General features: G+C 39.8%; 1 protein-coding gene and 1 non-coding gene across 5 annotated transcripts in view; one reads left to right on the plus strand and one right to left on the minus strand.

Annotated features, from left to right (window-relative positions):
• The window catches only part of F8 (coagulation factor VIII), a 146,788-nt gene that overhangs the window by 92,308 nt on the left and 31,078 nt on the right, over positions 1-23,402 (minus strand). For all 4 annotated transcript variants that reach the window (XM_025276850.3, XM_025276848.3, XM_006060854.4 and 1 more), the window contains 5 exons: positions 17,389-17,457; positions 13,577-13,678; positions 10,053-10,274; positions 7,786-8,044; positions 7,117-7,288 (listed from right to left, as the gene is read on the minus strand). In XM_025276850.3, the coding sequence (XP_025132635.2) occupies positions 7,117-7,288; positions 7,786-8,044; positions 10,053-10,274; positions 13,577-13,678; positions 17,389-17,457 (824 nt within the window). The remainder of the gene's footprint in view (positions 1-7,116; positions 7,289-7,785; positions 8,045-10,052; positions 10,275-13,576; positions 13,679-17,388; positions 17,458-23,402) is intronic.
• On the plus strand, positions 16,354-16,478 carry LOC112582409. The gene has a single exon (XR_003106946.2). It is a non-coding gene; the product is annotated as a small nucleolar RNA SNORA25 (small nucleolar RNA).

The following is a 23,402-nucleotide window of genomic DNA, read 5'->3' on the forward strand; positions in this document are numbered from 1 at the left end:
GGGGATGACACAGGATGAGATAGTTGGATGGCATCACTGACTCAATGGACATTAGCTAGGGCAAACCTCAGGAGATTTTGAAGGACAGGGAAGCCTGGTGTGCTACAGTCCCTGGGGTCACAAAACATTGGATACAACTTGGTGACTTAACACAACAACAACAGGAAATTATGCCCAATATTTGTGATAACCTATAATGGAGTATACTATGCAAAAACACTGAATCGCTATACTGAAATTAACATATCTTAATATTGTAAATCAACTATACTTCAATAAAAAGTCGAGTCTCCATAGATACGTAGGTTTATTTCTGGACTCTCAATTGTTTTCCGTTGATCTACATATCTAACCTTATGCTGGTACCACTCTTTCATGATTACTGTAGCTTTGTGGTAAGTTTTGAAATTGAAGTATGAGTCCTCAAACTTCGTTTTTTCTTTTTCCCCAAGATTCATTTGTCTATTAGGGGACCTATGCAATTTCATCTGTATTTTAGGATCAGCTTGTCAATTTATGCAAAAAAGACAGTTGGGATTTTGATAGGGATTTAATTAGATCTATAGATAAATTTGGAAGAGCCTTAAAAGTAAGTGGCTCTTTCAATCTATAAATATTATATGTTTATCCATTTATTTAGATATTTAAAAATTATCTCAGTAACAATTTTTGCATTTTTCACTTTACAATTTTTTACAATATATTTTTCACATTTTTATAGTTTTTTACAATACATTTTTTCAGTTTTCAGTGTCCAAGTCTTATGCCATTTTTGTTAAATTTATCCCAAGTTATTTCATTCTTTTTATGTTATCATGAATGAAAGCTTTCCTAATTTTCTTTGCAGATTTTTCATTGAAGTGTAAAGAAATACAACTTATTTTTAATATAGATCTTGTATCTCGTAACCTTGCTGTGCTTGTTTATTAGTTCCAGGTTCGATGCACGATACTGGATGCTTGGGGCTGGTGCACTGGGACGACCCAGAGGGAGGGTATGGGGAGGGAGGAGGGAGGAGGGTTCAGGATGGGGAACACAGGTATACCTGTGGCTGATTCATTTCGATATTTGGCAAAACTAATACAATATTGTAAAGTTTAAAAATAAAATAAAATTAAAAAAAAAAGATGCTTGCTCCTTGGAAGAAAAGTTATGACCAACCTAGACAGCATATTAAAAAGCAGAGACATTACTTTGCCAACAAATGTCCGTTTAGTCAAAGCTATGGTTTTTTCAGTAGTCATGTATGGATGTGAGAGTTGGATCATAACGAAAGCCGAGCACTGGAGAATTGATGCTTTTGAACTGTGGTGTTGGAGAAAACTCTTGAGAGTCTCTTGGACTGCAAGGAGATCCAACCAGTTCATCGTCAAGGAAATCAGTCCTGAATATTCACTGGAAGGACTGATGCTGAAGCTGAAACTCAAATACTTTGGCCACCTGAGGAGAAGAGCTGACTCATGTGAAAAGACACTGAAGAGCTGACTCATTGAAAAGACACTGATGCTGGGAAGATTGAAGGCAGGAGGAGAAGGGGACGACAGAGGATGAGACAGTTGGATGGCATCACTGACTCAATGGACATGAGTTTGAGTAAACTCCGGGAGTTGGCGATGGACAGGGAGGCCTGGCGTGCTACAGTCCATGGGGTTGCAAAGAGTCAGACACGACTGAGTGACTGAACTGAACTAAAACTTTTTAGTAGATTCTTTAGGATTTTCTACATAAAAGATTGTATCATCAGCAAATACAGTATTACTTCTTTCTTTCCAATCTAAATGCCTGTAACTCCTTTTTTTTTTTTTTTTTTTTGCTTTACTGCATTGGCTGCCAGTACAGTGTTAAATGGGCTTCCCCCCATGACTCAGTGGTAAAGAATCTGCATGCCAATGCAAAGACGCAGGAGACATGGGTTCAATCCCTGGGTCAGGAAGATCTCCTGGAAAAGGAAATGGCAACCCACTCCAGTATTCTTGCCTGGGAAATTCCATGGACAGAGGAGCCTCTGGCTACAGCCCATGGGGTCACAAAGACTTGGACATGACTGAGCAACTGAACAATGACAACAACAGTGTTAAATAAATATAGCAAGAGTGGACATCTTAACTTGTTCCTAATTTCAAAGGGAAAACATTTAGTCTTTCACCAAATTATAAATTTTCCTTAAATGTTATTCATTAAGTTAAGGATCTTGCATTGTTTTACTAGTTTACTAAGAGTTTTGTCTATCATGAATGGGTAATGGATTTCGCCAAGCCCTCTTTCTTCACCTATTATATGATTTTTGTCCTTTGTTCATTAATATGTTGAGCTGTACTAATTTTCATATTTTAATCATCCCTACATTACTGAGATAAATCTCACTTGATTATGGTATATGATCTTTTAAAAGTGTTGCTAGATTTGGTTTAATAATGTGTTGTGGAGGATTTTTGCAATTATGTTCACAAGAAATTTTGGACTTTAGTTTTCTTTAAAATTTTGAGACTTGTTTCATGGCCTAATGTATATATAGTCTATCCTGGAGAATGTTTTGTGTTCATTTGAGAAGAATATGTATTCTATTGGAGTTGGGTGGCCTGATCCATAGATGTCTTAGACCTAGTTGGTTTATAGATGAAATGAGATTAGCCATTTGTTGATAAATGGTGAAGCTGAGTGATGGATTCAAGGAAGTTTATTTTACTATTCTCACTACTTCTGAATAAATTTGATAATTTCTGTATACAATGTAAAAAATAATCCTCCAGTTTTCACATTAACAGAAAAGCCTCACAGGATTCAGCATATGTAAGTTCACAACACAGAGAAATGAAAGAATAAGGTTCACCAACACGAAATGCCGGGTTGAATGAAACACAAGCTGGAATCAAGATTGCCAGGAGAAATATCAATAAGCTCATATATGCAGATGAAACCACCCTTACAGCAGAAATTGAAGAGGAACTAAAAAGACTCTTGATGAAAGTGAAAGAAGAGAGTAAAAAAGCTGGCTTAAAATTCAACATTCAAAAAACTAAGATCATGGCATCCAGTCCCATCACTTCATGGCAAATAGATGGGAAACAATGGAAACAGTAACAGATTTTATTTTTTTGGGCTCCAGAATCACTGCTGATGGTGACTGTAGCCATGAAATTAGAAGATGCTTGCTTCTTGGAAGAAAAGCTATGACAAACCTAGACAGCATATTAAAAAGCAGAGACATTACTTTGCCAACAAAGGTCTTTCTAGCCAAAGCTATGGTTTTTCCAGTAGTCATGTATGGATGTGAGAGTTGGACCATAAAGAAAGCTGAGTGCCAAAGAATTGATGCTTTTGAACTATAGTGTTGGAGAAGACTCCTGAGAGTCCCTCCAAGGAGATCAAACCAGTCAATCCTAAAGGAAATCAATCCTGACTATTTACCGGAAGGACTGATGCTAAAGCTGAAGCTCCAATACTCTGGTCACCTGAGGCAAATAACTGACTCATTGGAAAAGATTCTGATGTTGAGAAAGATTGAAGGCAGGAGGAGAAGGGGACGACAGAGAATGAGATGGTTGGATGGCATCACTGACTCAACGGACATGAGTTTGAGCAAGCTCTGGGAGTTGGTGATGGACAGGGAAGCCTGACATGCTGCATTCCATGGGGTTGCAGAGTCTGACACAACTAAGCAACTGAACTGAACTGAGGTAGACTTATATATCTTGATATGAAACGATATCCAAGATATATTGTTAAACTTTTTAAATCAAGGTACAGAACAATTTTCAGGGACTTCCCAGGTGGCTCAGTAGTAAAGAATCCACCTGTCAGTTCAGGAGCCACAGGAGACATGGGTTCAATCCCTTGGTTGGAAGCATCCCCTGGAGGAGGAAATGGCAATCCACTCCAGCGTTCTTGCTTGGAAAATTCCATGGGCAGAGGAGCCTAGTGGGCTACAGTCCATGTAGTTGAAAAGAGTCAGACACAAGTAAGGGACTGAACACACTTGCACAGAACAATCTACATCATGCTTCTGTTTTTGTGTGAAATATATGCACATGTATTGGTGTAGTCTTAGTTGCTCAGTTGTTTCAGATTCTTTGCAACCCCATGGAATGTAGTATATATAGTTTATACATGTCTTTGTATAACTTACATTATTCCTGAAAGGGAATATGAAAAACTGACAGCAATAATTGCAGCTCAGACTAGGGTACTAGAAGTCTGGGAGGAAGGTAAGTTTCCTTTTGTTTTGCATACACTTTTTTGCCTTTTGAGTCACTTTTACTAATTAAAAACAGGTAAATAAAATTCAAAAAGAAAAATGTACAATAATAGCTAACTAAAATTTTAAAGAAGGGCAATGAAGAAAGATGTGCCCTACAAATATCAGAACATATTACAAGATTGTAGTCATTAAAACAGTATAGTAACAGATCAGTTAAAGAGAACAGATTTCAGCATTTTAGTATATAATCAAAAGAACTTACCAGGTGGCTCAGTGGTAAAGAATCTGCCTGCGATGCAGGAGACCTGGGTTTGATCCCTGGGTCAGGAAGATCCCCTAGAGAAGGGAATGGCTACCCACTCCAGTATTCTTGCCTGGGAAATCCCATGGACAGAAGAGCCTGGTGGGCTACAGTGCATGGGTTCGCAAAGAGTCAGACACCACTAAGCATGCATGCATATAATAAAAAAGGCATTTTTCAATTAGTGAAGAAAGGTTGATTGGGCCAAATTGCTGTCACTTGCAGAAATCCTTATTTGACACTATGCTCTATACCCAAAAGTAACTTCCAGAACAATTAGAATGCTTATTATAAAAATAAAACTGTAAACACAAAAAGAATAAAATATAGTAGACTATTTTTATCATCTCTTAGGGGTAGTGAAGATGCTCCTAGGAAGAAAACATAAACAAAAAATATTCAGAAAAATATAAATGTAAAGACTGATAAAAAGATCTTGACTATATTAAAACTGAAAATCTTTATAGGGAAAAAGGCATCATAAAGGAGTTAAAGTACAAGTGACAGACTGAGAAAAATACATGAAAGATAAATAATAATGTGCTAATATCTGTAATACATAAAGCCTTTTACAAATATATAAGCAAAAGATGGCCATTTCTAACAAAATTTCACGGTGATAAGAGAACAGACTCTATGATTTCAATATCTTTAGACCATTAAATTTTTACACCTTGCTTTATGTCCCTAGATATCTTCCAGGGTCTCCTAGTTTATAGTCTATAGGGACTTGAATAGAATTCGTATGCTACTGTTGTGTGAAAAATTGTATAAACTTCAATTATGTTGAATTGGTTCACAGTGCCTTTCAGGTCTACTATATGTTTCTCCTTCTCTGTATATTCATTTTATTAATTTTTGAGAGTTTGGTATTGAAACGCCAACTAAAATCTTCATTTACCTACTTAAAAAATAATTGCAATATATAGAGGAAGTATATGTATTTCCCAAGTCTCCTGTAAATGCGTTATCATACTTTCATAATTTAAAAAAAGAAAAAAAAAAAAAAAAGGAATGCTGCCTGCCATATCAGTAATCAACGGATGTTGCAGTCATCAGCAATTGCAGTCACCCTCAACAGTGAGACCTTGGGGTACTTAGGCTGGAAACAAGGAATGCCTGCCATCTAGTGGTCAGCAAACTGAAGCCACCCCCAGTGGTGCAGGTTGAGGAAACTCAGGATGTGAAAACACAGGATCCTGGCCCCAGATACCTGAGGTGCAGATCAAAGGAATGATTTCACTGAGCACACTCTGGGATCTTCCCATGCACAGAAAAGCCCTAAATTCCTCAACTTGACATATCTAGTTGTCTTTAATTAGCAATAAATCTTTTGACAGTCTGACTACCTGCCTCTTGCTGGAAAGAAAGAAAGAATGAAAGAAAGAAAGAGAAAGAAAGAAAGAAAGAAAAAGAAAAAGAAAGAAAGAAAGAAAGAGAAAGAAAGAAAGAGAAGTCGTTCAGTCATGTCCGACTCTTTGCAACCCCATGGACTGTAGCCCACCAGGCTCCTCTGTCCATGGGATTTTCCAGGCAAGAGTACTGGGGTGGGTTGCCATTTCCTTCTCCAAGGGATCTTCCCCTCCCAGGAATCGAACCCGGGTCTCCTGCATCATAGGCAGATGCTTTACTATCTGAGCCACCATGGAAGTCTTTGTTGCAAAGATTCCTATATATCATGGCTCCCCTCCTCAGAAGAGTTCTCTCAAAGTTATTTGAGATGCTGTCTCCCCAGCCCAAGTTCTAAGAATGGTGACTTAATAAAATGTAACTCTCCACTTTTTAGGTTGTGCATTTTTTTCCCTCATTGACATGACCATCTATCTGTAAACTGATTGTGAAAAAATATCCCTGCTTTTTTTAAACCATTGTTCTCTGCAGCATAAGTGTTACTAATATCTTCCATCAAGGGTCATGAAATGTTTTCTGGAAAGGGATGGGTAGATAGTAAATGCTCTAGGTTTTCTGGGCTATATCTACTCTCTGTTACATATCCTTGTTGTTTTTTTCCTTGCTGAGTTACTTTAGTCATGTCTGATTCTGTGCAACCCCATGGACTGGAGCCCGCCAGGCTCCTCTGTCCATGGGGATTCTCCAGGCAAGAATACTAGAGTGGTTTCCATTTCCTTCTCCAGGGGATCTTCCTACCAGGGATCAAACCCACATCTCTTATGTCTCTTGCATTGGCAGATGGGTTCTTTACCACTAGCACCACCTGGGAAGCCCCATTCTTTTCCTTATAGCTCTCAAAAATGTAAAATCCTTCTACGTTCACAGGTTCTCCAAAAGTAGACTATGAGACAAATTTGGCTCACAGCCCTTAATCTGCTGATTCCTGTACTATATAACTAGTGGAAAAAGTTGTAGAAGGATATGTATGAAAGTTTAAGCAATGAGTATTTCAATGGAGTGGCAGGTTTAATGGGTGGCATTAATTTTGTTTCCTATGTATGAATATTTTAAAACAAATTTATAATTTACATTTATTTGTGTAATATTTATACATTTTAAAAGATGATGCCCATTGAACATGAGGCTGAAACAGGAAGTTGCAGAAAACTCACAACTCTCCAGCCTTTGTCTTCTTACCCAAGCTTATATCTTTTCTTCAACTTACCAAAAGTGTGTCTCCAACTTCTCCATAAAGTAAAGGCCCCAGGATCCCTGATTCATGCTGAATAGCTTCACGAGTCTTAAATGTTCCATCTGTGTAAGCTATAAATCGTACTTTTCTGTACTTCCTACCAATCCGCTGAGGACCATGGTTCAGATACAGACTTTTATAACTTCTGTATGAGACACAAAAAGATAAGACGTTGGAATGAAGCATGCCAGGTAAAGGACAGGTTGCTAAAATCCAACTTTAAAACAGCTGATATGATTTCATCAAGGAAGGGTGAGAAAAATCTAGGTATCCCTGGTGGGAATTTCTGAAATATGTTAATGCTTTTGGTCTGCTGAGCCGGAGAGAGGACTTCCCCTGTGCCTCAGAAGGTAAAGCATCTGCCTACAATGCAGGAGACCTGGGTTCGATCCCTGGGTCAGGAAGATCCCCTGGAGAAGGAAATGGCAACCCACTCCAGTACTCTTGCCTGAAAAATCCCATGAACAGAGGAGCCTGGTAGGCTACAGTCCATAGGGTCCCAAAGAGTGGACATGACTGAGCGACTTCACACTTGCCTGTACCTAACCCTACACATGGCTTAAGGGTTTGCTGTTTTGAGAAACTGGGAAGAACTTTTGGATTATGGGGAAGAGATAACACCAAGAGCCAAAAGTTCCTTACCTGTCACTGGAGGTGAGGACCGAGGGGGCATAGTCCCAGTCATCCTCTTCAGCAGCAATGTAGTGGACCCAGGTTTTAGGATGCTTCTTTGCAACTGAGCGCATTTGGATAAAGGGAGGCGCACTGTCGCCATCAAACCTGACCACATCCATGTCAGAGTCATCCAAACCATCATCATAATCTTCTTCTTGGTTATTTTTCATCCATAGTCGGGGTTCCTCTGGGCAACTATCTACTTTGACATAAGCTTCCATACCATCTGAAGTCAGACAAAACCAACGTGAGGTTCAATGAGGTTTTCTGGCCTCAACTCTTCTGACTTTGTTTTCTCTTATGCCTTTAAGGCCTTCTCCTAAGGGTTCTAACCTCCTATATGTTTTACCTTCCCTATAGCTGGTACTTTCGGGTTTCTTCCTGTGGTCTTTGCACTCACCATTTCCCTTCTGCCCGACTCTCCTCCAATCTATGTTTGACTCCTGTTTCAAGATTTCCTCATTTGCTTTTCTTTCCCTTCTGGAACTGGCTCTGAGCCTATCACTTCCCAACTCTCAAATTGTAAATAAGAAGGCCTGAGGAATTGCATATTTTCAGCTTTTGGAAACCTAGGTCAGACTAATTCCCCACCCCTACAGTTACCTAATAATTTTTATATATAGTCCATTGAATTGTGATACAAACCATAGATTTAGTAGCTTGTCAAGAAAAATCATAGTATAGATATAAATTTTAAGACATATCCAAAGTTAATAAAAATATGAAAAGGTTCAGCTTAGAATTAAGGAAATACATTATATATTTTAAGAGCATGTCCAACTGTGGCTAGCTGTAAGCCTTAGAGCAAGTCTATTAAGCAATCTTAATCTCATTTGCATGCTTTATAAAATGTAAATAATAATAATCCCTCCCCTATCTAATGCCATAGGACAGCTTTGAATAAAAATTCTAAGAAAGGAGACCTATTTACTGGGTGATGGGGAACAAGGCAGATTTCAGGAGCAGCAAGCACCTAGTGTGGATTCATGTGGCCTTAAACAAAATTCAGTCTAGATCTAAAAATGAAGGATTTTGTATGAGTTCCAAAAAGACAAATCCTTGTTTTTTTTTCTGAAAAACAAGGATTAAAATCAGCATAAAGAAGGGTCAAAAGAATAAGAAAAAGAAAGAGAACATAAAACAAACTCTTCTTAAACAGAATCAGGCTTCAAACTAGGTCATGAGCAGCCTGCATACAAGTAAATGACCTTTCCCTGTGTGCCTATAGGATCGACTTTCTGTTACTTGTCCGGTATGACACATTTTATCTTGTCAAAAATCCCATAATTATTATGTAACATATCAGGAAAAGAGGTTCCTATGTTTCATCACTACAGAGGACTAGAAACAAAGTCACTCACAGAAAATAAGTGGGAAAAAGTGCAAGATCAAATCTCTTTTTCAGGGCAACAAAGGAACCTGAGGGGAAGGTTAATACTAGATTGACAGGAATAACAAGTGCTGTTCATCATGAAAGATCAGGCCTCCCCAACATTTCTTTCCAATAGCTCTCAATGGCCACAATAGAGGAGGAGACAAAGAGAGTTGTTAGACTGATCCAAGATTAAGAGTTAGCAGAGTAAATATACAAGAAGAAAAATGGGGACGAGCTGATCATGTAACATGAGTTTTCATAGCCTATAGCTACAAATGAGCTCACTCACATTAACGATAATTTGCAACCGTAGGTACCATCGTCCCAACTTCCTTAGATAGGATCTTTGACCCTTTGCAAAGTCAAGTCATCCTTGAAAGCTTCACGTGGTGCCTCACGTGTGTTTACCAACTTCCACTCCCATGTTGTTTCTCCTGATGTCTCTCATCTCTGACCGAGTATCTACAGCGTGCCTCCTTGTATACCAGTTGTCTGGTGTCTCATATGGAGCACCACAATATCCTTTTGTATTTGTTATATATTGGGGCATCATTACTGACATCCTGGAGCCTTTAGGATTACATCCTAGATTCCATGACCCCAAATTGCTCTCTCCATAGTACTGAAGCCTACTTAATGTTGGGAAAACAACATTAAGTAGGCTTTAGTAAACAACAACATACTCTCCTCCTCACATTTGCCACCTCATTCTTCACTAAACCATTTCCCTTCCCTTGATCACAGGTAAACCCCCAAGTCCTATTTACTAATAATCAAGCCCCCTTATATTCAAGGTGAAATATTTAAAAGAAGAGCTGGATATTTCTAATACTCGTTTTTTAAGATCTATAGACATTACCATGTTGGTGGGAAGAGATACGACAAAACAGTAGAAACTGGCCACAGTCCATCAGGACTGTCTGAGCGGTAAGGAAAGTTATTGGTGAGATCTCCAAGGAAGCCTGGCGATGGTTCCTCACGAGAAATGTGTGGCCCTCGAGGAAAATTGAGTGCACTTCCGGGGTGGTGCCCATTCCAATCACGTGCCAATAGACTGATTTCTTATGGCATCCAATCAGACCTGGAAAGTAAGAATAACATAACTAGAGCCAAGAAGCAGAGAATCTGAAATGGAAAACACTTTCTAGGATAGGATGAACAAACTCTGTGTACAAATTTTTATTATCTTGACTTGAAACCCAACTTTCCAAGGACACGGGGGTACTCTCAAACTAACAGCTCTTGCTAAAGTCATCAATGACTGTTGTGCTTCTGAATCCAATGGATCGTTTTCAGTCTTCATCTGCATCTGTTAACCATTCATTCCTTCTTGAAATTCTGTTTTCCCATGGCCTCTGTGCCAACAGACTTTTGTTTACCTAAGGCTTCAGTTCAGTTCAGTCGCTCAGTTGTGTCCTACTCTTTGCAACCCTATGAACCGCAGCACACCAGGCCTCCCTGTCCATCACCAACTCCTGGAGTTTACCCAAACTCATGTCCATTGAGTCGGTGATGCTATCCAACCATCTCATCCTCTGTCATCCCCTTGTCCTCCTGCCTTCAATCTTTCCCAGCATCAGGGTCTTTTCAAATGAGTCAGCTCTTCGCATCAGGTGGCCAAAGTATTGGAGTTTCAACTTCAACATCAATCCTTCCAATGAACACCCAGGACTGATCTCCTTTAGAATGGACTGGTTGGATCTCCTTGCAGTCCAAGGGACTCTCAAGAGTCTTCTCCAACACCACAGTTCAAAAGCATTCCTAAGGCTTAGATCGCTCCTTCTTTTGTTTCACTCTGTGACAGCTCCTCTTTACCCATCCATTAAATGGTAGATGACCTCAGGGCTCATCCCTAGCCTAATTATTCTTTTGTTAAACAAATTTTCTCCCTGAATAATATCATTCAATCTCACAGGATTAATGATCATTCATATGCTGATAACTCCCCTGTTCTCCCAGAACTCCAGACTTGCACAATCACCTTCTCAACATCTTCACCTGGATTCCTCAGGAAACACACAGGTATAAAAACATATTTTTCGTCTTTACCACCTCATCTTCTTCCAGAGTTCCTTATTTCAGTGAATGGTATTAATACAAGCCTGGATTCAATTCTGCAAGTGAGAGTTATTCTTGTCCCTACTCTCACTTCTCACATCCAACCTAACACCAGTTATGGCAATATCATTAATAACTGTAATATTTACTGAGCACTTGCATAATATCAAGCACTGTTCAGGATATTTTACAAGTTTGAACTCCCAATATTTCCCTGGTAGCTCAGACAGTAAAGCATCTGCCTACAATGTAGGAGACCCAGGTTCTATCCCTGGGTTGGGAAGATCCTCTGGAGAAGGAAATGGCAACCCACTCCAGTATTCTTGCCTGGAACATCCCATGGATGGAGGAGCGTGGTAGGCTACAGCCCACAGGGTCGCAAAGAGTCGGACACAATTGAGCGACTTCACTTTCAACCCTATATTATGAATGAAGAAACTATAATTGTCATCCCTTCCTTAAAGGAGAGGAAACTTATGCACAGAGAGGCAATTTATGTGATATATGAGAGCAGGGACTTATATGTTTTGAAAGTTAATTTCTTTTCTAAACCTGAAGTCTTGCATATTAATTACAGAATTGTTGAATATCATTAATAACTGCAATATTTACTGATCACTTGCATAACATCAAGCACTGTCCAGAGTATTTTATAAAAACTAAGATCATGGCACCCAGTCCCATCACTTCATGGCAAATAGATGGGAAGAAAATGGAAACAGGGAAAGATTTTATTTTCTTGGGCCCCAAAATCACTGCAGATGGTGACTGCAGACATGAAATTAAAAGATGCTTGCTCCTTGGAAGAAAAGCTATGACAAACCAGACAGTGTATTAGGATGCAGAGACATCACTTTGCCAGCAAAGGTCTGTTTAGTCAAAGCTATGGTTTTTCCAGAAGACATGTATGGATGTGAGAGTTGGACCATAAAGAAGGCTGAGCACCGAAGAATTCATGTTTTCAAATTTCAGTGCTGGAAAAGACTCTTTGAAAGTCCCTTGGACAGCAAGATCAAACCAGTCCATCCTAAAGGAAATCAACCTTGAATATTCTTTGGAAGGACTGATGCTGAAGTTCCAATACTTTGGCCAACTGATGGGAAGAGCTGACTCATTGGAAAAGACCCTAACACTGGGAAAGACTGAGGGCAGGAGAAGAAGGGGGTGACAGGATGAGATGGTTAGATAGCATCACTGACTCGATGGACATGAGTTTGAGCAAACTCCAGGAGACACTGAAGGACAGGGAAGCCTGGTATGCTGCAGTTCACGGGATCACAAGGAGTCTGATATGACTTAGTGACTGAACAACAACAAAAACCTTGTTTCAATTAAGTTTGTATTTTAAGAAGTATATTCTTAATTTTGTAAGCATGTTGGAGAAGGAAATGGCAACCCACTCCAATATTCTTGCCTGGAAAATTCCATGGAAAGGAGCCTGGTAGGCTACAGTCCATGGGGTCGCAAAGAGTCGGACATGACTGAGCAACTTCACTTTCTTATTCTGATTGTTTCTTTTTCATATAATCCTATTATTACTTTTGTAAACTTACTAGAGGATCTGTTTATTCTACAAGGATGTAACTCAGGAACATCCAGAGGGAAGTGACATATAGGGCAAGGCCTGGGGAAGGGCTCAGAGCTTCCATGCTCTCTCCAGGCACCTCTCTCCCAGCATCTCCATGGGTTCATGCATTATCTAATTTACTTTGCTTATCTTGCATATTGTCTTTGTGTTTCAGGCTTTCCTTCAAGTATCTGTTCATCCTTGGATGCCCACTTAGAAAGGAAAAGAGAAATCGGTAAGCTCTGTATACACTAAGAAAAGAAAAGAAAGTGAAGTCACTCAGCCGTGTCTGAGTCTTTGCGACCCCATGGACTGTAGCTCACCAGGCTCCTCCATCCATGGGGTATTCTAGGCAAGAGTACTGGAGTGGGTGGCCATTGCTTTCTTCAGGTGATCTTCCCAACCCAGGGATCGAACCCAGGTCTCCTGCATTTGGGGTAGGCACTTTATCATCTGAGCCACTGTATACACTTCAGTTCAGTTCAGTCACTCAGTCATGTCCGACTCTTTGTGACCCCACGAACCGCAGCTCACCAGGCCTCCCTGTCCATCACCAGCTCCTGAGTTTACCCAAACTCATGTTTGTACACACTGTATACACTAGCAGTCCTTAATTTTTTGATGACTGCGAGAAGGACTGGTCACCGTACCATAAGATCCCCCAGAGGCCAGAATTCAATATCTGAGGACAACTGGAGAAGAGATCTCTGGTGGTGAATGTAGAAGATCCTGAGGATTCTTGAGCAGGCTGTACATACCTGGCAGAGACCTGTTTATATAGCCATTGATGGTGTGCAGTGCAGGTGCAGAATCCATAACACGTGTCAAGGACTCATTTTTTCCCGAGTGCCAACTTTTCCCTGTTGAGAAAGGACAGAAACAGAGGGCCAGTTAAGTGTCTGTCTCATGACTGACCCTCCCTTTCCCCTTCCCTCCCTCCCATCAGGCAAATAAGGCTCACATCTTTTTTGTCAGCGGAGATGACTTGCCCTCAAAGTCAGTAGGCAAAAGGGAGAAGACAATTACCAAAAGGCAGACCCTTATTGCTCGGACTGATGCTATCTGTCTATATTTATCCATGACAGTAGGTAGAAGGGAATAATGACAAATGATCACTAGGAGAAGGGAGAATATTGGTTAGTTTGTATCATGATGACTTCTATTCACTGGTTGACTTATGTTAGAGGGAGAACATGAAAATCCTCCTAAGAAAAGGCTGCCAGTACCTGTCCCTGTCCTACTTGCTTCATCCAGTCTGTAATAATGAAAGCCCATGGACAGGAAACCTTCCCAACCTTGTCACTGAAATTAATAAAAGTGAAAGAAGCAGAAATATTATTATTAGCAGTGCCTTGAGGTTGCCCTCAAGAACTGACTCATTAGAAAAGACCCTGATGCTGGGAAAGATTGAAGGCAGGAGGAGAAGGGGACAACAGAGGATGAGATGGTTGGATGGCATCATAGACTCAATGGACATGAATTTGAGTAAACTCAGGGAGTTGGTGATGGACAGGGAACCCTGGCATGCTGCAGTCCATGGGATCACAGAGTTGGACACGACTAAGTGACTGCACTGAACTGAGGTTGCCCTTCTATACAAAAGACAAACTTTCTGAAGCACCGAACCTTTGGTGAACTCTCATAAGTTCATTTATCCGGTCATCCACTCATGTGTTCATTCAGTCAAACATGTTTACTGAGTACTACTGAGCATTAGGGCTTCCCAGGTGGCTCAGTGGTAAAGAATCCCCTTGACAATGCAGGAGATGCAAGAGACGCGGGTTTAATCCCTGAGTCGGGAAGATCCCCTGGAGGAGGAAATGTCAAGCCACTCCAGTACTCTTGCCTGGAGAATCCCATGGACTGAGACTAATGGGCAACAGTCCATGGGATTGCAGAGTCAGACATGACTGAGTGACTGAGCACAGCACAGCACACTGAGCACTAGCACTGATGACAAAGAAGTAGACACAGCCTATGCCTTCAAGGTGCTTACAATGTAGCTCAAATAGACAGAGACGTGGACCATTATTACAAAGAATGAAGAGTGAAATATAAGAGATAAGAACAGAGTATTATGGGACCAGAGAAGAGAAGGCACTTCACTCTGCTTGAAGAGAAAGGAACAGGAGGTAAAGAAGATCAGTATGGTTTAGTGTGATAAGCAGGAAGCTCAAGTGCTGTGGAAATACATAAAGAAGCATCTAACAGAGGCTAGAAGGAGTGGAAACTTACTTGACATGAAGCTGGAGACACGCTTTCCAGGCCAAGGAAATGGCATGAGCAAAGGCCTGAATGCTAGAAAAAGCATAGCATGTGTGGGTGTAACACAAAATGTGTTCAGTGTGGTTGCAATGGGAATGGTGAGACAGCAAGAGGAGCAAAACAAAGCTAGACAGGTCATCGGGGATGAGGCCACATATTATTGTGTAAAGAAGTTTCCATTTTGCCTTGTGAAACTGAAGGATTTTAAAGACTGGTGTGACAAGATCAGATTCACATTTCAGTAAGCTCCCTTTGGCTGCTACAGTAAGAACAAAGTGTTGGGGGCACAAAAAGACAAGAAGACTAGTTGGGGGAGAGGTGATAGGGGTCTCAGTTCAGAAGATGGCAGTGTAGGAAGATCCAGAGGAGAGAGAAGGTGATAATAGAACGATTCTATCAGGAGGAGAAGAAAGCAGAAGTACTAACACCACCTTATGTCCTGAAAAGTGAAAGTGAAGTGAGAGTGTGTCCTCAGAAAAGTGTCGCTCAGTTGTGTCCAACTCTTTGTGACCCCATGGACTTGTCCTTGGAATTCTCCAAGCCAGAATACTGGAGTGAGTAGCCTTTCCCTTCTCCAGAGGATCTTCCCAACCCAAGGATTGAACCCAGGTCTCCCGCATTGCGAGCAGATTCTTTACCAACTGAGCCACAAGGGAAGCCCAGGAATACTGGAGTGGGTAGCCTATTCCTTCTCCAGGGGATCATCCCAACCCAGGAATTGAACCTGGGTCACCCACATTGCAGGTGGATTCTTTACCAACTGAGCTATAGGGAAGCAAGGTCCCGTGTTACTGAATTGAAATCAGTCAATCCTCACAACTATCCTATGAAAAAGTAGATATTATTTCAACTTTAAAATGGAGGAAACTGAGACACAGAGGGGTTAAGTAACTTGCTAAAGTTATTTAAAAAGTAAGAGATGAAGATAAGAAAAAGCATACTCACAGAAACACAGAAGATAAGGGTGACTGCAAGGGTTTTGGGAAATGGGGAGATGTTGGTCCAATGGGACAACCTTTCACTTTTAAGACAAACAAGTTCTGGGGATCTAATGTACAGCACGATGAGCAAACTACATTGAACACCAGAAATAAGCTCAGGGAATAGATCTCACACAAAAATGATAACTATGCGGCCAGACAGGTTAACTTGACTGTAGTAATCATTTCTCTATCTATATTTATCTAAAATCATTTCATACACCTTAAATATATATGATTTGCAGTAAAAATTTTCTTTTAAAGAGGAGGCATTGAGAAAATAAAGCAATAGGTCACTTCAAAAGGGCTTGTAGGACCAAAACCAGGAGCTCTTAAATGCTGTGACCAAAGACTGAAATTCTCCATAAGATGTGATAGCCACTCAATTGTGCTGTTTTCCTGAGTAGAGACAGATGCCTCAGCCACTTGTGTCCATGATTGGTGATGTGTGGAAAAGTAAATAAATGCACCCCAAGTTTCACCAAGGGCTTCCCTAGTGGCTCTGCAGGAAAGAACCTGCCTGACAAAGCAGGAGACGGATTCGATCCCTGGGTTAGGAAGGTCCCCTGGAAGAGGAAAAGGCAACCTGCTCCAGTATTCTTGCCTGGAGAATCCCACAGACAGAAGAACCTGGTGGGCTACAATCCATGGGGTCGCCAAGAGTCGGACATGACTGAAGCGACTTAGCACACATGAAGTTTAACTAAAACTAACAAGCAAACAAAAAAAAATTACATACAAGAGACGCTGTGGGGGGCAGAGGCCTTGCCCCTTCCCGTCCTTCAGACCAGAGTTACTTGTGCAAAACTGCTGCACCTCAACTCAGCTGGGAGAAGGTGCACAGGTCACTCACCGCAAGAAGGCACTGGGCGCCCGGAGCAGAGACGTGGCTCACCCACTGGATCAGCAAGTGCTCCTGCGTGGAGAGCTCCACCCACTTCCACCCACCCGCTTCCACCCACCGGCTTCCACATAAAGTAGCCTTGCCCTGGGACTGTGGGAAGAGTGTGTGCTCTAGAACCCAAGCTTGTACCTCTCCCGCCTTGATCAAATCATTAAGCTTTCCTTTCCTTCTACATGAGCAAAAAAGGAAAGTGAAAAGTCTTTGTTGACAGATTTAATGAGAGACAAGGCCATCTGTTACCCAGCTCCTCTCTCTTCTTACTTCATAGCTGCCCATGGAAGTCTGCGGGCATTTTGTTCTTGGCTTTCATTTTCATCCCTATCTACATCATTCCATTCACAGCCCTCATGCTCAAGTACCATGTTACATTAGTCTATTTCATTTCTTTCAGCAGACCAAAATTGGATTGCAGATCACTAACCTTCATCAAATACAGCAAACAGTAGTACGAATTTGTGCAAGGTCTGTGTCCTTTCTTTGATCAGAGTTCCTGAAAAAGAAGTGAGAGCATTTATCTTCTATAGAAAATCCTATCACAGGAAAATGACACTAGGAGGACACATGACTTAATCAACTGCTTTGTCTCTTGATCTGTTATTAACTTCAATTCAGTTCAGTTCAGTCACTCAGTTGTGTCGGACTCTTTGCAACCCCATGGACTGCAGCCCGCCAGGCCTCCCTGTCACCAACTCCTGGAGTTTTCTCAAACTCATGTCCATTGAGTCAGTGATGCCATCCAACCATGTCATCCTTTGTCATCCCCTTATTAACTTAACCATAGCATAATTTTCTTGGTGTCACATCTATACCAGTGCTCCTAAAATTATCTGGGGTAAAGGACTTGATAAAAAGTTTCAAATTTGTTGCACACCATTACTTTTATAAAAGATGACAAAAATTAATTACTAAAAAAAGAAAAATAATCAAATGACAAGTCCATATAATCATATTTGATGTACATGTATATATTCACAACAAACATACAAAAGAAAAACTGCAAAAATCATACACATTGCTTATGGAAATGTGCATATATGTAAATAATAAATTAAATATATTTTCTATTAAAATACAGAAAAAATGCCAACAAATTTCCATCTAGTCAAAGCTATGGTTTTTCCAGTACTTGTGTAGGGATGTGAGAGTTGGACTAGAAAGAAAACTGAATGCCAAAGAATTGATGCTTTTGAACTGTGGTGTTGGAGAAAACTCTTGAGAGTCCCTTGGACTGCAAGGATATGAAACCAGTCAATCCTGAATGAAATCAGTCCTGAATATCCATTGGAAGGACTGATGCTGAAACTCCAATACTTTGGCCACCTGATGCAAAAAACTGACTCATTGAAAAAGACCCTGATGCTGGGAAAGATCAAGGGGACAACAGAGGATGAGATGGTTGGATGGCATCACCGACTCGATGGACATGAGTTTGAGCAAGCTCCGGGAGTTGGTGATGGACAGGGAGGACTGGCATGCTGCAGTCCATGGGGTCACCAAGAGTCAGACATGACTGAGCGACTGAACTGAATTGATAGAAAATTTCTATTATGCTTTTAACTTTTTTTTTAACTTCTGCAATTGTAAATTAAAAGTTATGAGCAAAGTAACAATTATCCATGTTAAATACCTATACTCATACTTAAAGTGAACACCATGTATATCAATATTTAAAGTTATCAATGTTACAAATGACCTTGCTTCATGGTTTAACTGTTGAATTTGTTAGTTGTCTTTCTTTCTTTTTTCATTTGATTGGGAAGTGCAGGTTTATTTTGAGTAGGAAGAGTTTTGTTTATAATGTTCTTTTCTCTCTCTTTTACTCTTGATGCTTAGAAAGTAAAAGTTAAACTGGATGAAGAAAGTAACTCACCCATACAAATTTAAAATACAGATAAAGCTGTCTGAAAAGACTTTAAATCTTCTTACAATATTTTTATAATTATCAAGCAGTGAAATTGGTATCTTTTAGTAGGTTAATGGATAAATAAACTTCGGTCCATCTAGACAACAAACTATTATTCAGCCCTAAAACGAAATAGGCTATCAAGCCATCAAAAACATGGAGGAAGCTTAAATACACAGTACAAGTGGAAGAAGCCAATATGAAAAGGCTACATACTATTTGACATTCTGGAAAAGACATTCTGCCAAAACTATGGAGACAATTTAAAAGACAGTGCTTGCCAGAGGGTAGAAGAGGGAAGGATATACTATGACATATATATCATACTATATGATACTATATGATATATGACATTATATGACATATGATACCATATGATACTACTATAATGGACATATGTCATTACATGTACAATCCAAGTGCACAACATAGTGATTCTGTATTTCTTTACATTCCAAGATGATTACAGCAAGTCTAATTGCCATCTATCACAATACAGATTATTACACTGTTATTGACTCTCTTCCCCATGCTGTACATTTCATCCCTGTGACTCATTTATTTTGTAACTGGAGATCTGTACCTTTCAGTTGCCCTCAACTATTTCACTCATCCCTCAACCTCGCTCCCCTCTGGCAATCACCTGTTTGTTCTCTTTTTCTACAGCTTTGTTTCTGTGTTATTATTTTTGTTCATTTGTTTTGTTTTTTAGATTCCATATATAAATGAAATGATACAGTATTTGCCTTTCTCTGTCTGATTTATCTCACTTAATGCCCTTTGGTCCATCCATGTAGTCACAAATAGCAAGATTTCATTCTTTTTTATTGCTGAGTAATCTTCCCCAAGGGCTTCTCTGGTGGCTCAGATGGTAAAGAATCTGCCTGCCAATGCAGGAGACCTGGGTTCGATCCCTGGGTCAGGATGATCCCCTGGAGAAGGAAATGGCAACCCACTCTAGTATTCTCGCCAGAGAATTCCATGGACAGAGGAGCCTGGGGGGCTACAATCCATGGGATCACAAAGAGCTGGACATGACTGAAGTGACTTAGCACACACAGAACAGTGCAGGAGATTCTCTATTTCTCCACATCCTCACCAACACTTGTTATTAATGGCCTTTTTGATAATAGCTATTCTGATAGGTAGGACTTCCCTGGTGGCTCAGTGGGTAAAGCGTCTGCCTACAATGTGGGAGACCCGGGTTCGATACCTGGGTCGGGAAGATTCCCTGGAGAAGGAAATGGCAACCCACTCCAGTATGCTTGCCTGGAAAATTCCATGGACTGAGAAGCCTGGTAGGCTACAGTCCATGGGGTCGCAAAGAGTCGGACACGATTGAGAGACTTTGATAGGTGTGAGGTAATATCTCAAAGTTTTGATTTGCATTTCCTTAATGATTAGAGATGTTGAGTATATTTTCATTTGTTCATTCATTTGGCACTAGGTTGTACACTGGAGAGGGAAATGGCAACCCACTCTAGTACTCTTGCCTGTAAAATCCCATGGACAGAGGAGCCTGGTAGGCTACAGTCCATGGGTTTGCAAAGAGTTGGACACGACTGAGTGACTTCATTCACTCTGTGCACTTGTAACTATAACAGTGTTGTTGGTTAATTATATTTCAATAATTTTAAAAATTATATTTCAATAAATTTTTAAATGTTTTTTCACAAACATTTCAATAAAGTTTTTTTTAACTTTTTTTTTTTGTCCACACTGTGCAGCTTGTAGGATCTTACTTCCCCATCCAGGGATTGAACCCAGGCCCTTGGCAGTAAGAGCACAGAGTCCACAAGATGGCTAGAGAATTCCTAATAAAAAATATTTTTATAAAAGGTTTAATTGATTCCTCCAGTTCCATTCTTCTTTCTCAAGATTGCTTTGGTTATTTGAGGTTTTTTATATGTATTTGCATACAAATTGTGAAATTATTTGTTCTAGCTCTGTGAAAAATACCGTTGGTAGCTTGATAGGGATTGCACTGAATCTATAGATTGCTTTGGGTAGTATACTCATTTTCACTATATTGATTCTTTTGATCCATGAACATGGTATATTTCTCCATCTATTAGTGTCCTCTTTGATTTCTTTTGCCAGTGTTTTATAGTTTTCTATATATATAGGTCTTTAGTTTCTTTAGGTAGATATATTCCTAAGTATTTTATTCTTTTCATTGCAATGGTGAATGGAATTGTTTCCTTAATTTCTCTTTCTGTTTTCTCATTATTAGTGTATAGGAATACAAGGGATTTCTGTGTGTTGATTTTATATCCTGCAACTTTACTATACTCATTGATTAGCTCTAGTACTTCTCTGGTGGAGTCTTTAGTGTTTTCTATGTAGAGGATCATGTCACCTGCAAACAGTGAGAGTTTTACTTCTTCTTTTCCAATTTGGATTCCCTTTATTTCTTTTTCTGCTCTGATTGCTGTGGCCAAAACTTCCAAAACTATGTTGAATAGTAGTGGTGAGAGTGGGCACCCTTGTCTTGTTCCTGACTTTAGGGGAAATGCTTTCAATTTTTCACCATTGAGGATAACGTTTGCTGTGGGTTTGTCATATATTGCTTTTATTATGTTGAGGTATGTTCCTTCTATTCCTGCTTTCTGGAGAGTTTTTATCATAAATGGATGTTGAATTTTGTCAAAGGCTTTCTCTGCATCTATTGAGATAATCATGTGGCTTTTATTTTTTCGATTTGTTAATGTGGTGTATTACATTTCTACTACAAAGCCACAGTCATCAAGACAATATGGTAGTGGTGCAAAGACAGAAATATAGATCAATGGAACAAAATAGAAAGCCCAGGGATAAATCCATGCACCTATGGACACCTTATCTTTGACAAAGGAGGCAAGAATATACAATGGAGAAAAGACAACCTCTTTAACAAGTGGTTCTGGGAAAACTGGTCAACCACTTGTAAAATAATAAAACTAGAACACTGTCTAACACCATACACAAAAATAAACTCAAAATGGATTAAAGATCTAAACATAAGACCAGAAACTATAAAACTCCTAGTGGAGAACATAGGCAAAACACTCTCCGACAAAAATCACAGTAGGATCTTCTTATGACCCACCTCCCAGAATATTGGAAATAGAAGCAAAAATAAACAAATGGGACCTAATTAAAATTAAAAGCTTCTGCACAACAAAGGAAACTATAAGCAAGGTGAAAAGACAGCTTTCAGAATGGGAGAAAATAATAGCAAATGAAGCAGCTGACAAACAACTAATCTCAAAAATATACAAGCAACTCCTGCAGCTCAATCAAAAAATGGGCCAAAGAACTAAATAGACATTTCTCCAAAGAAGACATACAGATGGCTAACAAACATATGAAAAGATGCTCAACATCACTCATTATCAGAGAAATGCAAATCAAAACCACAATGAGGTACCATTTTACGCCAGTCAGAATGGCTGCTATCCCAAAGTCTACAAGCAAAAAATGCTGGAGAGGGTGTGCAGAAAAGGGAACCCTCTTATACTGTTGGTGGGAATGCAAACTAGTATAGCCACTATGGAGAACAGTGTGGAGATTCCTTAAAAAAACTGGACATAGAAGTGCCATATGACATAGCAATCCCACTGCTGGGCATACACACGGAGGAAACCAGAATTGAAAGAGACACGTATACCCCAATGTTCATTGCAGCACTGTTTATAATAGCCAGGACATGGAAGCAACCTAGAAGTCCATCAGCAGACGAATGGATAAGAAAGCTGTGGCACATATACACAATGGAGTATTCCTCAGCCATTAAAAAGAATACATTTGAATCAATTCTAATGAGGTGGATGAAACTGGAGCCTATTATACAGAGTGAATTAAGCCAGAAAGAAAAACACCAATACAGTATACTAATGCATATATATGGAATTTAGAAAGATGGTAACGATAACCCTGTATGTGAGACAGCAAAAGAGACACAGATATATAGAACAGTCTTTTGGACTCTGTGGGAGAGGGCGAGGGTGGGATGATTTGGGAGAATGGTATTGAAAGATGTATAATATCATATATGAAACGAATCGCCAGTCCAGGTTCGATGCATGATACAGTGTGCTTGGGGCTGGTGCACTGGGATGACCCAGAGGGATGGTATGGGGAGGGAGGTGAGAGGGGGGTTCAGGATGGGGAACACGTGTACACCTGTGGCAGATTCATATTGATGTATGGCAAAACCAATACAATATTGTAAAGTAATTAGCCTACAATTAAAATAAACAAATTTATATTTAAAAAATAAACAAAAATAAAAGCAGGGGCCATGCTCCTAGGAGGAAAAAAAAAAAAAGAATAAACTACAAATGACTGTAAAAAAATAAATAAAACAAAAGGTTTAATTTAAATGACTATGATTTTTAACATAAGAACTTATAAGCACGTATAAATTCTTGCTTTTCTCAGATTTTTGCTTTGGGGTTACAGATGACAAACTAACCTCCCGAAATGGCCTATACACCATTCAGTTCAGTTCAGTTCAGTTGCTAAGTCATGTCTGAATCTTTGCGACCCCA

This window comes from Bubalus bubalis, chromosome X (assembly GCF_019923935.1).
Source record: "Bubalus bubalis isolate 160015118507 breed Murrah chromosome X, NDDB_SH_1, whole genome shotgun sequence".
In the NCBI taxonomy this organism is placed as follows: domain Eukaryota; kingdom Metazoa; phylum Chordata; class Mammalia; order Artiodactyla; family Bovidae; genus Bubalus; species Bubalus bubalis.